Source organism: Parasteatoda tepidariorum, chromosome 5, assembly GCF_982258835.1.
Source record: "Parasteatoda tepidariorum strain Cologne lab strain chromosome 5, Ptep-v5.0, whole genome shotgun sequence".
Lineage (NCBI taxonomy): Eukaryota > Metazoa > Arthropoda > Arachnida > Araneae > Theridiidae > Parasteatoda > Parasteatoda tepidariorum.
In genome coordinates this window covers 41,096,145-41,113,472 of record NC_141759.1, presented here as the reverse complement: position 1 = coordinate 41,113,472, position 17,328 = coordinate 41,096,145, and the positions used below count along the sequence as shown (strand labels likewise).

Genomic DNA, 17,328 nt, shown 5'->3' with positions numbered 1-17,328 from the left:
AACTACGGTTTTCAGAATTTTTGGTAATATTATATAAGCCATACTGCGAGAGAATTGGATTAAAGTAGCGTTACACATGAACTTTTCAATCATTTATACGTAGTTGTGAGGAAAATAAGTTCAAATGAACAAAACAAAAAAGAAACATAAACTTAGCTACCACTAGAATAAATAATTACAAAAAGCGTTGAAAGTTAGCAAGTTAGTTTGCTTTGTATGAGTAGTACAGAGATGCCAACTGCTCCAGACACGCCAAAATAATTAAAAGAGCGTTAAATAACTACCAAGTAAATTTCGCAAATATAAAGTGGTGAATTATATAAGCTTACGAATTGTTTAGAAATAGTGGTGGATAAAAATCTTCTAAATTGAACCAAAAATCACAATTGATAAACTACCACTTTAAAATACATATTTGCCGTCGGGAGCAAGTTGGCATCTCTGGGCTTGCTCCGGACAGCAAATATAAATTTTAAAGTGGTAGTTTATCAATTGTGATTCTTTGTTTAATAAATACAATTTGGTAGATTTTTATCAACCACTGTTTCTAAATAATTCGTAGGTTTATGTAATTCAATATTTATGGTACTTAAGTCATGAAAAGCAAGCAAAAATAGTCAAATATTTTCAAAATTTACTTTGTAGTTATTTACTGTTTTTTTAAAATTATTTTGGCGTGTCCGGAGCAGTTAGCATCTCTGTATTGTTTTGAGGCAGAAGACATTGATTTGATCTAGCCTAACCTTAAAATTGACGACAGTCTAGGCTGCTGTCTTCTCTGAGCGTATACCTGTTGCAAAACAGGTGATGTAGCTGCAGCACCAGCACCTGGCCCAAAGTTTAAGCCTTTATCTAACTGAACTCCAAAGAAAGCTTTTCCATTCAGATTCAGGGAAGGTATGGGTATACCTTGCAATAAACCTAGGATAAGTTTAACAGGATCGAACGTTATTTGAAAAGATGGAACAGCAACTTCATGTGTTGGTGCAGGATGTACGAATTTCACATGTGGTACAGGTTTTGCTACAGCCACCGTCTGAGTGACAGGTATTGGTGTTGCTACTGCAGACGTTGCTGACTGCGGATTTTCCGCGCCTCCTCGCCGGGTAACATGTTGTGTAAGAGCAATATTTCCTTTGTCTTGTATCGTTGGCTTGTTTGTTGCTGACATAGCCTGACTGAGAGTTTGACCTATAGAAATGTTCTTGATTGGTTGAACGGTTTGCGCGTACGACTGTTGAAGATTAAGAGGGTTGCTTGACGGCATGGGTTGAATGGACACAACGATTTCTGTTTCAGCTGTCGAGAGATCTTCGTCAGAGTATGATTCATGTTTGGTAACATTTAATTCATCTTCATTTGAGTCTTTTTGTGTAGAGGGAAAAGAAAAAATAACATCTGCAACAGAAGTGGATGGCAAGATTTTTTGTTTATCCGAAGGAACAGGATTAAGTGATGATGGAGTTGAGGTGAGTAAAGTTTGTCTTGGATCAAATGATTGTAAGATGGAAGTAGTGATGTGATTATCTGTACTCAAATCCGTGTAGTAAGTTGTTTTCTCACTCTTTAAGTAAACGCGTGTTGGAAAATGAGGAATTATTTCACTGTATATTTGTATAGGATCTGGAATCTGAAAATAAATGTAACAAATAAGTTTCTTTACAGTTCGTCATTTAATGCAATTTAAACAAAATTTATTTGATGGACCTATTTTATAGCTTAAAAAAATAAACAAATGATTAGATTTTTTGCAAAGCTGAATTGCACAATATCTTAGCATTGTTTTACATGCAAAAGAAATTAATTTTTAAATTAATTTCACGAAGAGAGTCATTATAGCACAAATATTTATTTACATTATCAGGGGTCTGTCCAGACATTTTGTGAAAGGTCCGCTATTGTAAAATTGTGAAAAAATTACTCGTAATTTATGAATATAAAATAAACATTAAATCACATTCTTTCAACCAGGGTCCTGCTTTTGTGAATTTGTGCAAAAAGGGTCCTGTTATAGCAAAAAACTTTTTCAAGGAGTTTTTAAATTGTAAAGAGATACAAGATTATGCTCAGCACTTTAAAATTATAATTAAAAAAATTAAATTTTAAAAATAAACAGCAACTGCTGTTACTAAATTAGAGATGCAACATACAAATATTTTGTATTTAGCCTATATTGCTGAACGCAGAATATTCCTTTCGGACCAACATAGGAAGAAGCGTCTGCCGAAGGCAAAACTTAATTCGTTTACATCCATCTTTATTTTTTTTCCACTTGGGATGGGTTTATTCGATTAACCTCTTGGGGACGGGTGATTCAGAAAAGCATTCGTACAAAATCAGAATCAAGTTGCAATTAAATAAAAAACGGTAACTTAAATGCAGTCTTTGCTAATTTGACAGACTTATTTTGCTTTGACTTTAATTATTGTTAGTTTAATCATATATATAATCAATGTTAATTCAAAGTATAACTAAATAGTTTTATTTTGAACAAAGTAATGGTGAATTAAATAAATCAAAGAATTATAACTCCGCCCACAAATGAACTGCTAAAGAACTACTTTAATTACCAGTTTTATATTTTTACCCAGATTGATACGGTTTTATGCTGTCACATATTTGTGACAGTCGGCGCGAAAGGGTTAACAAAACAATAACGAAGATAATCAAATTTGTGAAGGGTGCGATTAGAAGAAAAATCATTTTGTGAGTCCGTTTTTAAGTTAAAATATTTTGTAAAGGGTCCGTTTTTATGAAATGATATTTTGTGAAGGGTCCGTTTCTCTAAACAGACCCCTGATTACGCCATAATATATGCGAAATCGATAAGATTTCTAAGGTTATATCGCATTTTACATTTGAAGAGTTAATGGAAAAAGGTTTCAATAACATTTTTTTGAAATAGTTGTCATTTTTCTTGTGAAGATTTTATTTAAGTCTTATTTAACTGCACAACATCTATACAATAATTTACTTCGTCAAGTCTATAACTTAATTCTCTTAAAAATTAGCTGTTTAAAAATCTAACTTGCACAATAATAGTTTTTTCCTTCAAGCATGTGTAAATTCTGCAGGAATGTATGCATAGCAAATGAATCTTTTTATAAATTTTTTTAATGTTTCTAACATTATATTATGGTTTGTTCGGGAATATATTTTATAAATGGTACACGAAAAGAACAAAGTAAGCGAGTTCAGAATAAATCATCGAACAAATGCTTTTATTTGAATCCAAAGCAACGAGAAATCTATTTCTATAACTTATTTACGAACGCAAATAAGTGTGTTCCAACATCATTTGATATCGTTTAGTTTGATGAATGGGATTGTGTTGGTGATTTTATAAATATAAAATAGAGAAATCTAAAACTTCATCCATCTTCCTAGTTTCAAAAACATTCCGATATCCAGTCACGAACGCCAGCTTTCATTTCTTCAGCGTTTCTTTAAATTGCAGTGATTAAATGCCCCACTGAGCGTGAAATTTATTTCTAAACTTTGGTTGTTGTATTTGCAAATATAAAATCGTAATTGATGATTAATTGAATAGTTTTGTTCATTTAATGTTCATAACATCATCAAAAATAAATGTTTTTTTTCTGTTTACGAACGCAAATTAGTTATGCTTTCCTTTTCTTTAATTTCTTGTAGAATATAAATGTTTTTTTTTTCATCTTTATTTTCAAACTTTTGTACTTGTATTAATTTGCTTTCTTATTGATGTTACTTTACACCGTAATATTGTATTTGTCAAAAAATTTCTTAGAGAAGCATTCAACGCAATGTCGTATTTTGCAGTTGGTATAGTGTTGATATTGCCATTTTTCAACAGAATTTTCCATTATTCAACATGATAATAATGTATTACTTGTTTAGATATTGCTGTTATTCAGCACTATGATAATGAAATTTGTCTAAAGTTTATTATCTATTATAATATAGTAGATAATAAAATATTAATAAATATTATAGATCAGATTATTAAATATACTAGATTTAATAGATATTAATAAATATTTTAGATATGATAGATTTAAAAAATATAATAGAAAAATAATAAAATACATATTTGGCAAAACTTCCTCTGAGCCATTATTCAACACTATTATATTGCATTAGTCGTTATTTTCTAAGATATCTCCATTATTCATCACCGTGGCAATGTTGTATTACCATTCTATGATATTGTATCTGTCATAATTTTCGAAGATATCTCCATTATTTATGATCGAGACAATATTGCATTGCCGTACTATGATATCGTATTTGTTATAATTTGCTAAGATATCTCCATTATTCATCACTGTGAATATGTTGTAATTTGCTTAAAGATTGCTATCATTCAACACTGTGATAATGTAATTAGCGTAAATTACTAAGAGATTACACTTAATGGATAAGTCAATGAACAGTTAAATCTTTGAAATTACTTTCAAAATTTGAAAACTTATGAAGAAGTGCTATAAAAATAACTGTTGTAACATACAACCAAACACAATCGAATTACTATAACAGTCGATTCGAATCAACTTTTTTATTACGACATTATTGAACATATTAGCTCTATTACAAGCAAATTAGGTTTTTTTAGAACAGTTAAAAAAAATAACACGTCTCGTGAAAGAGCAAAAGAAATTAACCATTGAAATATGTTATATGATGCAATTATAATATTGATGCAAAAAGTGATAAAATCTGTTTAGTTATTGCCGTTTTTTAATAAATGATTAATCTTTTAGTAAATGGTTATATTTTTTAAATATATTAGATTCTCAGCGATGGCTGATTGATACGAATTCCGCATCCGACATGCACCGACCACAGTACTGACGTAAAATATCCTCAGTGGTAGACGAATCATGGGTTAGAGTTCCCTTGCCATCAGGCTTACCGTGGAAGGTTTCTGTGGTTCTCCTCTCCATGTAACGCAAATAATGGTTATTTCCATCAAAAAATCTTCCAGGAAGGCGAATTTCTCCCAATACTTGATCCAGAAGTTCCTTTGACTTCTGGATTGTGTTCAAAACTACAAGGCCAGGGAATTTAATATTAGTAGTAGTCGTAAATGACACCCGGTGGTAGCGCTTCGCGCTCCCGTGCCACAGATCCTATATTCGATCCTCTGGCCGGACAAGGTTAACTCAGATTTTCATCCCTTTAGTGGGCCGATAAATGAGTACCAAGCATGCTTGGGAACTAAACACTGGGGGTTTCGCGTTCGGCTGACCACCTAACCGGAACATCTGCTTCTGCACCCCAGAGACCAAGGTCAAGAAAACTGATATGGGCACAGTAGACCTTGGCCCACTATGGGCCGTCGCGCCATTGAGTTTAGTTTAGTTTCAGTTTTTTTAGTAGTCGTAAATCTGAAACATTGCGTCAGCTGTTTAACGACTGTTATAAAATTATAAAAACAAATATATGAATACGAATCTGCTTGATTTAAAAGCTTACAAAAATTTAATCTTATAACAATTTTGTCTTTCTGGTTGATTCGTTACCGCAAAGAAGTATTCCTAGAATATTCAAATAGAAGTATTCAAAGAGTTCCCACACAAAGATTAAAGGATGTAAAAGAGCAACGTTTTTCTTATCACTGCAAAATTATTATATTTTTCCACCAAGTGTGTGAAGTAATAAATCTAAATATATTGATTAAACGACGTGTTTGAATTTGGATTGAACGACATTTGCATTTGTAAAATTATCTTTAATCCTGTGTATTGGGATAAATTTGCCTTCGTGGAGGACTTTTTGATTAAGTTTACCCGCATTTGCGTTTCATGGAGAGGAAGACCATGAGAACATCCCACGGAAAGTCTGATGGCAAGGGGACTCTAACCCATGATTTATCTACCGCTGAGGATATTTCACGTCATCACTGCGGTCGGTGCAAACCGGATGCGGAATTCGTATCGACTGGGATTCGAACCCGTTTCGCCTCATTGGAAGACGAACGCTCTATCCCCTGAGCCATCGCGGCTCTGGTTACCTGTTTTATTTTATTTCCATAAAATCCATGGAAGTTTTTCTTCCCTTTAAAAGGATATTGAGTGTTAAAAAAGACAAAATGTGTACCGTGTGCAAAAAAGGAAAAGAAAACCAAAAAATGGGACACCCTGAATATCTTTTGATCTAGTGATTGGATTTCCACGCCAATGACTCAATTTTAATGATTTGAGGGCCTGGCCTCCAATATGCTAATTAATTAGAATCATAGATATTTTAAGTTACAAACTTAGACTCGAAAGCATACTTTCTGTGAAGGGAGAGAGAGAAGTCGCAATCTGGGAAATTGGCCCATATGTGCAGTCGAACGTTTGGACCTCCTATTGTTGATTTTAATTTTTTCAAAAAATATTTTCCACAATTATAAAATTTGTTTATCTTAATTCGTTTATCAAATTTTTGCATCATTTTACAGAATTTATTTTTTTATGGCAAAATACAATATATGATCTTATTGGTTGAACAGAAAAATAAAGAAATCTAATTTAAAAAAAGACGCATATTTAAAATCCGATCATTAGTTCAAAAGTAATTCAGGGTGTTCCCATTTGTTGCTCACAGAACATTTTTCTTAGGACATAAAGTAAATTTCGATTTTGTTTTATTACTCTAACTATTTTTAATCTTTCCAACTACTTTTTTTAAGTTAAATAGAATACATTTGCATGAAAAAGTAATGGGAATGAAAAAGAAAAGTAAACTCATATAATGGGAGAAATATAGATCAGTGTTATTGCTTATAATGTTACCTAAATGCTTTTCGACAAATTATCATTGTAGACTCTTCCTTTATTAATTGCTAGGAGAGTGTATTATAGAACAGAATTAAAAATAAATAAACTGCATTAAATAAAAATACGATAGCTACTAAACTGTAGATTGTTTACTCTTTACTACCCCGTTTGAAATAGCTAAAAATTTTAGCGATTTTGATATTTCATAAACTTATAATAATTTTGCAATCATCGAACATTTTTATAGATTGTATCTGAAAATAGAGAAAGAAATGTTGGTCCCAACAAGGAGACTTTTATGCGAAAATAATGATACACTATTATTAAAAAGATCATAAAAATGATTATGAACATTTTCAGTATCTTGAGAAATGTTTCCCTTCAGATTTTTGTGCCGAAAAACTAATAAGAAATTTGAAAACATTCGAAATTAAAGTGAAAAATATTATTCATTTGCCATTAAAGTCACAAGAATTTGCTAAATTATCAAGTGATTCTGGGATTGAAAATTGATTTTTATAGTCTATAAAAAACTTTTGGATTGGATTCGAAAAGAATTTCTAATGATTTCTAAAACTGTCCTATATAAACTTTCTTTTACTTCTTTTCTTCGACACATTTGTGAGAGACGGCATTTTTGTCTTTAACCACCATGCCAATCAAATCTAAAAAAGATTGAAGGGCTTCGTTACTGCCGTGTCGACTATTTTGCTACACTTAATGGACAGGCTATAGTTAGTGTTTGGATATACCCATGTAATTTAATTAATTTTTTGTTATTGCATTAAATAAGATTGTTACATTTTTAAAATTTTTCGATTGTTCTATGCCTTTTAATAAATTTATTTAGTTAAATACTTAAAACTGTAATAGTAGTTTACAGTACAGTGATTCACGTTCACACATTTTTGGATTTGCTCAATGCTTATGGGGTCCCACAAAACTATCGTAAATATCATAGGACCCCTTTACCAAAAAGTAGGAGAAATGCTGATTACAATATCAGCTAATTATATCCTAGCTTTTACAGTTGCTAGAGGCCTCTACTGTGACTAAGGAGAATGGAAACATTGGATGAGTTCCCTGACTTTATGGAGCTCGCTCCAAGATGTTCTGACACTGACGTTCGAAAACAGACAAAAAAGTTTAATCGGTTTTAATCTTAAAAAAAAGAGTGAAGCTATTTCTTTCTTCTCTTTTTACTATGAACGAACAATTTTGTGTTTAATTAAGTTGTTTTGAACACAAACTTTTCATTTAAACATAAACTATTTTTAATCGCTTTATTGACCGTATTTTTTAATGCAACTTTTTTATCAAAATAAAAATACAAATGAAACATACATTTTGAAATTTAGAATTTGATTGGCACATTTTAAGCTGAGCTATCAAGCCAGATTCAGTAAGAATGTTCCCTAAGTTTCTAAAAATCATGAAAGGTATTTTATCATTCTTTAAGATTGTTTTGATTGATAAGAACTTTCTTATTGTTGTTTGTTTTTCTGACAAAAATACTTAAAATATTGGTAAAAGAATTATAATTTAATAAAGAATAATAATTTCACGAGAAAACTATGAACTAGATAGCTCGAAAGGTCGACTGTCAAATGACTGTTTACCATTCAAAAGTTGAAGGAGTTTGGAGTGAGCTCAAAAAGATGTCGCTGAACTCATCCATTCGAAAATGCATTGCAATGACGTCACAGAGAAACGTTTGTAAACATTATTCGTTAATGTTTATAATATAGAAAAGTAAAGTGTCTCATTTTCCAGTTGAAATGTAAAATTGAATTGCATCCGATAAATAGACAAGCATGTATCTCATGTAACTAAAATTAACACAGACAGTAAACATAGACGATGAAATATCCGAATTAACAATAAGAACTGCCAGAAACACTTTTCAGTTGGGTTAAAGGATACTTACTTTGAGATTGCGTTTGCTTTCGATTTTCGCATCAGAAAGTTCATTTTCCTTCAGCGATTCTGATAGAATGCAATTTATTGGAAAAACTGAAAAATGAAATGTGTGGATGGTTAATGCATATATTTACATCATAAGTTATATTCATGCTGAAATATTTAAATTGTCTGTAGTAAAATTATTTTAAAAAGATATTTATAACGAATATATATATATATATATCACGTATTTAAGTTTAAAAGGGCTTGGAGCAGTGTAATGACAAGCCACATTTTTGAATAGTGCAAGAGTGAGTATTTTGTAAACAACATAACGATTTGAAAGTACTTAATAAGATGTTTATGAGTGTTGTGAAGTGAGGATTTCTGAATTTTAAATGTACCTATCCGGAAACAGCACCAATAAATAGTTTCGTTTTTTAAAAAAGTCATCTCTGGAAAAAGTGTGACTTTTAACTCTATGTTGCCCAAAGTCCCTCACATATAACATCACATAATTCAATATTTCTTGATTTAAATACTGTTTCGGGTTATCATTTAAAATAACAAATAACGTTTTTAAGCTTTCCTCCTCTACACTTGAATTAAATTTTAATTAATTTAATTTAAATTCCAGAATGATTCATTGCATTGAGTTTTCGAATTCAATATTATGTTCAGTTTATGTATTTCTAAACATACATTCAATTTAAACCAGAATTTCAAATCAAATTTGTTAAATACACGATATTTTCTCTTTTGATTTCTCTCAACGTATTGTACTATAATGTTGATCAATTGAGTTAATATTATAATGAAGCAAACTTATAACTTCATTTCAAAACAATAGAATTAAAAACTGACATAAGAATTTATCTAACCCAGTGATCACAAAGCCTAAATCGAACTCCATTAGATTAGAATATGTCAATTTAAACAGCTATATAAATTACTCCGCATTACCATTTACAGAGTTTCTAATGTCCTGATAAAACATGGTAAGTGATGATACTATTACTTCATTATCAATCATTATCAATCAATTTCTGTCAGGATACACGACGATAACTGCATTACATCAAGACGAATATTTTACTGTTTTAATACCAGGACGATAAGAAATATACTTAAGATACATCTCCTAAATGTAAATATATTTGAAATATAAATATATCTGGAATATATATGAGATGTATTTTAAATATAATACATACACGTATCATATTTAGGGTACATCTTAAGTAAATAAAAATACGATGAACTATGTAGATAAAGATCAAAAAGAACTAATGTGTAATTGTAGATAGTTGTTAATTTTTAAATATATTGCGTGATTCACACAAGCCCAAGGAAGTCATTTTGACTGCTTTTAAATTTCAATTAGAAAAACAATGATGTAGTTAATGACACAATTTCTTAGAATTTTGTGACTTTTATAATTATTTTTATTGTTGATATTTACTAATAACTTGTCATATAACAGAAAATAATATCAAAAATATTATAAATTAATTTTAAACAAATTTCTTTATACATTAGTTATTATTTCACAATGCAGTCATTTTGACCGCTTTTGGGCAATATAGGTATTTCAGTCTTTCTAGTGTTAAGACCTCTACTATTTTAATTACCACATTTAGTAAAAAAGATTAACATAATCAATAAGTTAGCATGGAGTTGCAAATAACAGTTGATGATGACTTTAAAATTTATCAAGAGATCTCCAGCTATTCAATTTTAAATACGATGTTTATTAATAATATAGACAAACGCTCTGAATATTCGTAACAGCTTAAACTAATACGCTCATCATATAAAGTGTAATAGTTAGAGCTCTATGAATTGTGTAAAGACGCGGAAAATGTGGAGAACCGCATAATTTACAGCCGCCCTCATAATCAGCGAGTATTCACATAATTTTTATTTTTGCAGCAAAATGTCTTCATTTATCAGATAATCTTGTCTTTACGGTTTATTTCCCTTACTTATAATACCCGACCAAACAGGAACCGAAGTTTTGCAACCAGAGTTAAACTCTATGAAACCTGCTACATTATTTTGCTTCGGATATAAATATTGTGACAAAGAAGTATTCCATGAATGAGTGATTTATTTATAAAACTCGATTAGGTTACATATAAAGTATATGTAAAAGAGTGTTCTGAACAGGATTTGATCAAATTCTTTAATTAAAAGGAAGTCTTTGAGAGGTTTCTAGAACTTAGAAGGAAATCTAGATAAGTACTCTCTTTGTTGATAGTTCAGTGGACTGAAGCAAAGTTGTATCTTGTTACGGCCAACATTCGAGGGTATGTTCAGCTTCTGAACTAATTTCAATTCATTTCAGAAAATTTTAAAATCACTATTATGTTAGATATAAAGTGACTTAATTAAAATATTTACAGTTATAATTTAAGATTTGTAACCAAAACAAGGAGTTTAATTCAAAGTGCGTTTTTTTTCTTCAAATTTTGTTGTTTTTCTGTCATCCGCATTCAATCCGGATAATTTAGACAAATCGCTGCATTCTTATAGCATAATTTTTAAAGAGATTTTCTCATAGTTATACGGTAATTAAAAAAATTCTTATCACTAAAATCTCAGAGTAATCGGTTCAATATTGAGCAGTAATATTGATACCTTGAACCATAATATCGTGCGAATGTGCTGCAGTGTTAATAAGGTGCTGAAATGAACAGTATAGGCCTGGTTGGCAGGGCACTGGACTCACGCTCGTGAGAACGGGAGTTCGAATCCAGCCGGCCGAAAAATCTCCGTGTAGTAAATGGCGACTGGTGCACGTTAAATCTGTCGAGTCTTAAAGTCCTCCATGTTCCCATAACAAATCAGCACCTTTGGGGGTACTGAATTAGAGATTGATTGTCCTCTGGTTCTAGTCAAAATTACTATCTGTGGATGAATGAATGACTGTATGAATGGGTTCTCCCTATAAACGGGTATGACGCATGGGTTTGGCAGAAGGGGAATTCTTAGCCATAGATGGCGCCACTGGAAAACAAGAACAATTGCGCTCCTTGCTTTAATGGCCTACAGCAACAACAACAATGAACAATATTTTAGATCAAGTTGAACCATATCGTCATGCATTTAAATTCAAGAGCTCGATTATATGGTTCAGTTTGCACTGTATTAAGTTTGAAATGAATTTCAACGATAGTGTAATTCAAAAAGTGCTGAAATTTTTTCACATTTGTTTTATCGACACTTTCAATGACTATTAGGCTTTTAAAGTTTCTAACAGCTGAAACAGTATTGTTTAAATTGCACTTTATTAAGGTTACAACGAATTTGAACAATATAGTTCAGCTCGAGCTGAAGTTTTTTACGTTTGTGGTATCGATGTTGTCAATGTCTTAATTACATTAGGTTATTAAAGTTACAAACAGCTGAAACAGTATGGCTCAATTTGCAAGGTATTAAGGTTGCGACGAATTTGAATGATATTATGGTTACATACGCGTTACATTTGCAACATCGATGTCCTCGACGGCAAAACTGTATTGGACTATTAAAGTTACTGACAGCTGAAACAGTAAGTGCTTAACATTCACATCAGACACTAAATAAATGCTTTTATCTTGTTATAACTTAGGTACTTAGAGGTGATTAAATATTACAATAATAAAATTTAGAGAAAAAAATTATTTTGGACACACAAAAAAATCGTAACTTTAGTGGAATATTTTGTAATTAAGGCCGCATAAATCCGAAAGTAACGTAGATCTTTCATAATTTTATCATTAATAACCTTTAAATTAAGTTTTATGTCAGACAATTAAATTTCCAGTCCTTGTTCTTTATATAGTTAAGTTATGAATTTGTTTTTGGTGTATTTACAAAAGCTGAAAATGAATAAAATAAGCCGAATTATGGTTTACTTGGAGATGAAAATTTAAAAGAACTGCTAAAAGCGTTGAAAATAATTGTCAAGAAAACTTTATCAAAGAATTAAATTATTTTATTTTGATTTGAAAGGCGGGATAAGAAATACTAATGCAATATTTTATAAATATTTGTTCTTTTCATAATTTTTTCAATATATTGTTCAGAGAAATATCATATGCTCCTTTAAAAAAAGCCATTTTTATTTCATTGGTTTTTCACTTGAAATAATTTAATACAGGCAACCGAAATCAGAGATCTTAAAACTCAACAGTAGTTGTAACAGTTTTTACAACAGTAGTTGTAAAAAATATTAGCTCGAGGTATCCCTTTCCCTCTTCCACGGAACCCTAGGGTTCCTTGGAACACCATTTGGGAACCGATGCTCTAGTACAACATTTACGAATTTAAATCGTCCAAGAACCACTTTAGGTTTTTTTATATACATAAATTGATGCATCTATTTTTTATTACAGATCACATTCAAATTAAATGTTACGGAAAACTAAAATGCTCCGTATGATTGGATAATTAGGGTGTTTACTGACAAAAAGCTCCCCGTTCGTTAAACTTTACCCATTTGATATCTGAATGAAATGCATAATAATACTTTATCCCATGGGTCATTGCACAATACTCAATAAAACCCTATTCCCAAACATGGAATTCAGAAAAGAAAAAAAAAATTCAATCACATCACGCAGTAAGATTTTCAGGTTCTTATCTGCCTGTAAGTAATTTATAAGACGCTTCCCAACGCAATTGCCTGAGTAGGTAGAACTTACTTTCAAACATTCACTTACTGTATTGAATTCTTTCAATTGCTATTTTCGCTTTTATCGAAATGCTTTGAAATATTTTAACAGATGTAAACTAGGGTGCTGTTATTTGAACTTAACCTATTTTTTTGTATTTATCTTATGAAATAAGGAAACATAAGACGTTATCAATACGTGGAAAATAATGATATCACTCAGGGCAGTGAATGTTCTCGGCTTTAGGGGAAAAACTTCTTCTAGTGGTATATAAGTTAATGTTTTGAAGTATTCTTTATTTTTTGTGAATTTGATTATAAGTGGCACCACTTCATGTAAATGATCCATAAGTTTATATAAAACTACATATTTCATAAAACTATATAAGTATTTCCACTATATAAAACTTGTTACCACTAGAAACAATTTTCCCACAAAGATTAAAAAGTTTTCAGCCCTGCATACCTCGTCCTTGCTTCGTAAAAATCGTATGTATGTATAATTCGCATCTAACATACTAAAATTTATATTAATATTTAAGCTATGAAAGGTCAACATTTCTGAGAATTTTATCAAAAAATATGACTATTGGCAAACAATCTTTATCTTCTTGAAGATTGGGGGAGCAATACATTATTGAGGTTTGTATATTATACTAAAATTACTTTTAATTGTTCGCTTTCGCTTTATTTAAAAAGAACTGATTACTTTTAATTGTACAATAATGTGAAAATAATCATCTGCAATACATTAAAACTAAAGTGGTAAGCGGCATGAAATTAAGTTAAGCATAAATGCAAAATCTGGTTCCGAATTGTATGTCTTGGTTCTTAGAATTTTTGTTGACCCTTGACCAAAACTATACATTTTAGATAAATTCAAACATATATTAAGAAATAAATAATTAAAAAGCTTGATTGAAGAAGGTACCAAAGAACGTATAAAAAATCGTGTATTTTGATCTTAAAAATATTGGGTGTACAAATTAGTTCTGTCCGTTTTTTTTTGTGATCAAAAATGCATTTATTTTAGAACAAAATGAAAGAACAGATTAATCAAATTAATCTCTGGCTACTACTTTTTACCCCCTTTCAGGTAATTTTCGAATTCCATCTTGAAAAATGTCTCGTTTTTTGAGGCGATCCAAGTTAGGAGCCAATTTTCGATTTCTGCGAAAGAAGTGAACTGGTGACCTGCCAAATACTGCTGCATCCGTCGGAACAACCAGTAATCAGAAGGAGCAATGTCCAGCGAATACAGCGGGTGCAGTAAAATATCCCACTTGAGCTTTTCCAAATATTTTTTTACTACTTTTGCGACATCAGGCTGACCGTTATTAGACAGAAGAATAACTTTGACATGTCTTTGCTCGCATTCCGGCCGTTTTTCTCGTAATTCATGACTCAAACGAATCAATTGTAGCCTATACCGATCGCCCGTAATGGAATCACCAGGTTGTAGCAACTCATAGTATACAAAACTATTCACCATTCTTGTAACGTCGAAACCATTCCCTATATGATTTATCAGTTGGAGCGTTATCACCATAAACTTCTACAAGAATTCGATGCGCTTTAGCTACACTTTTCTTCAAATTAAAGTAGGTCCCGCAGTGGACTGATCGTTAAGACACGGTTCCCAGCAGATCACCGAAGTCAAGCATCACTGGCTACGGGCAGTGTTTGGGTGGGTGACCACTTGGATCAGTCTGCGTAGGGACCGAGGGTGTGCGGTATTGGTCCTCGTTAAACTGTGCTACCGTAAAGTGCTCGACTTCGCTCGCAAGTCGTCGGGCTATCGAAGCGGGGATGCCATCCCCTCCGCAGAGGATCAAAATTGTGATGGCATGTCTTCGGATCATCCTCCGGGATGTTTCCCAGACCGTCTCCAATAGCCCATTGTGCAGCTCTAGTGCGACGTAAATTAACAACAACAACAAAACCAATTAAAGTAGTACATAAAATCTCCCGCAAATGGTGCTTCGTTACCACAAAACTTGTCATACTCAACAAAGTAAAAAACAGGGTTTTTGTATGAAACTCAATGCGATATAAACTGAATATTATTGACAGATGTTTAACCTTTCTGAAACCACCGAAATCAGATATCACTATGAAACATTCATAACAGCAGAGTCATCTCTTAAAAACGGACTGAACTAATTTGTACTCCCAATATGTTATGATCGGTTGTAATAAAAAAATTTTTTTTTTTGTATGTCAAATTAAATAGAATGGTTTTAGTGAAATTTTTTTTTTATATACCGGTACCCTTGCTTCTTCACCCAGAATTTAGTACTTCATTAAATACTTTAATAAAAATAAGAAATTTTATGTTGTAAAGTATGTTCTTCTCATTCGGAAATTGTACACCCATTAATTAAATATTTCTGTTTTTTTAATTAATTTATTTATTATTTTTAATAATGGGTTAAACTAATTCGAACAGAATTATATATTTCATATTCACCCCCTCTAATTATGCGAATTATAAAAATTCATAACTATAACTAAAACATTCAAGATAAAAAGTTTCAAACTAAAATATTTTCTTCTAACAAACAGACTGCTTATTTTCTGATTTTATAAAAATACACTAAAATAATATTTATCATAAATTTTTGTCATGAAGAGCTTTTTTATTATAAATATGACCGTCATAATTCTAATATGCGTGCTCACAGAAAGAAGTATTCCGCATATTCTTTCAAATTAATTAAACTATAAAAATAAAATTAAAAATTATAATTTATCAAGCATTGAAGAATTTTCTTTACATTGAGTCTTTTTTTATTTTCTGATTTCATCAAAATTCGTTTAAATAATGAATATCACTAGATTATTGTTAAAAATAATCCAATATTAATATAAAAATGACCATCATAATTTTAGAATGCTCACCCAGGAAAAGAAATATTCCGAATTTCATGATAACTGAAGCAGAGAAAGATGGAGAGTATGGATTGAAGGATGTGAACTTGTTTCAGAAATGAAAGTGAAATGATTCTATTGTTTATGTACGGAACTTAAACTTAGAGACTCTTCGATACGCCCAACTGATCATCAGTTATCAGTTCACTGATTTCGATTAAACTTATGTTTTGTAAAAACTATCTGCTCAAATTAAGTTACTAATAATGCTTGAATTTTATAATGTGATATAAATTGTACATTTTTGATTTTAAATATTTTTAATTATTAACTTTGTACCGCTATTCATTTTGTAACTAATTACGAGACAGTGCGGTCCTTTCTAAAACGAGATAGATAGGGCATACCTGCCACTTTCACGCAACTCAAAAAAGCTTTCACCCAATGGTAGTGGTATAAGCATTAAAGTGATTTAAAACATAATTCTTTTTTGCAATCACTTAAAACATAAGCATACCTGCCAACTTTTAATCATTGCAAGGATGATTTTCGTCAGTGGTAGTCAAATGGAATATAAATTGCAAATATAGGCAGAAAAATGCGCTGTATTCAGAGCTGCCAACTGCTCCGGACACGCCAAAATAATTAGAAAAACGGTAACTAACCACAAAGTAAATTTTGCAAATATATATAACTATTTTTGCTCGCTTTTTAAAAGATATAGCATAAGATAAGTACTATAAAGTGCAGAGATGCCAACTGCTCCGGACACGTCAAAATAACATACCTGCCAACTTTTAATCCCTTCCATTATAATTTTTCCCAGTGGTAGTAAAAGAATAAAAATTTCAATTGCAAGCAAAACAATACGTTGTATTTGAAAAAACATCAGCTGACAACCATGATAGTAATGCATATTACTATATATGCTTAATTTTTTTAAGAATAGTGGTGATCAAAATCATTTAAAAATTAAGTTTAAAGAAGAAAATATAGTATATATTTACTAACACTTTAAATATCAAAATAAAATTTTACGCCAAATGCGTAAAAGTTGGCAGGTATGAAATAATTAATAAAGCGGTAAATAACTACAAAGAAAATTTTGCAAATATTTGACTTTCTTCGCTTGTTTTTTAAAAGGTATAGCATGAC

At 31.0% G+C, this 17,328-nt stretch overlaps 2 protein-coding genes across 2 annotated transcripts in view; one reads left to right on the top strand and one right to left on the bottom strand.

Annotated features, from left to right (window-relative positions):
- LOC107438316 (uncharacterized) overlaps positions 1-17,328 on the top strand; it is a 112,849-nt gene that overhangs the window by 24,369 nt on the left and 71,152 nt on the right. The window lies entirely within an intron of this gene.
- LOC107438317 (uncharacterized) lies at positions 590-16,285 on the bottom strand. The gene is made up of 3 exons (XM_071184921.2): positions 16,204-16,285; positions 8,671-8,756; positions 590-1,630 (listed from the first exon to the last, which is right to left on the bottom strand). Exons 1-3 carry the CDS (start codon positions 16,229-16,231, stop codon positions 734-736), a joined length of 1,011 nt encoding a protein of 336 aa, XP_071041022.1. The 5' UTR covers positions 16,232-16,285; the 3' UTR covers positions 590-733.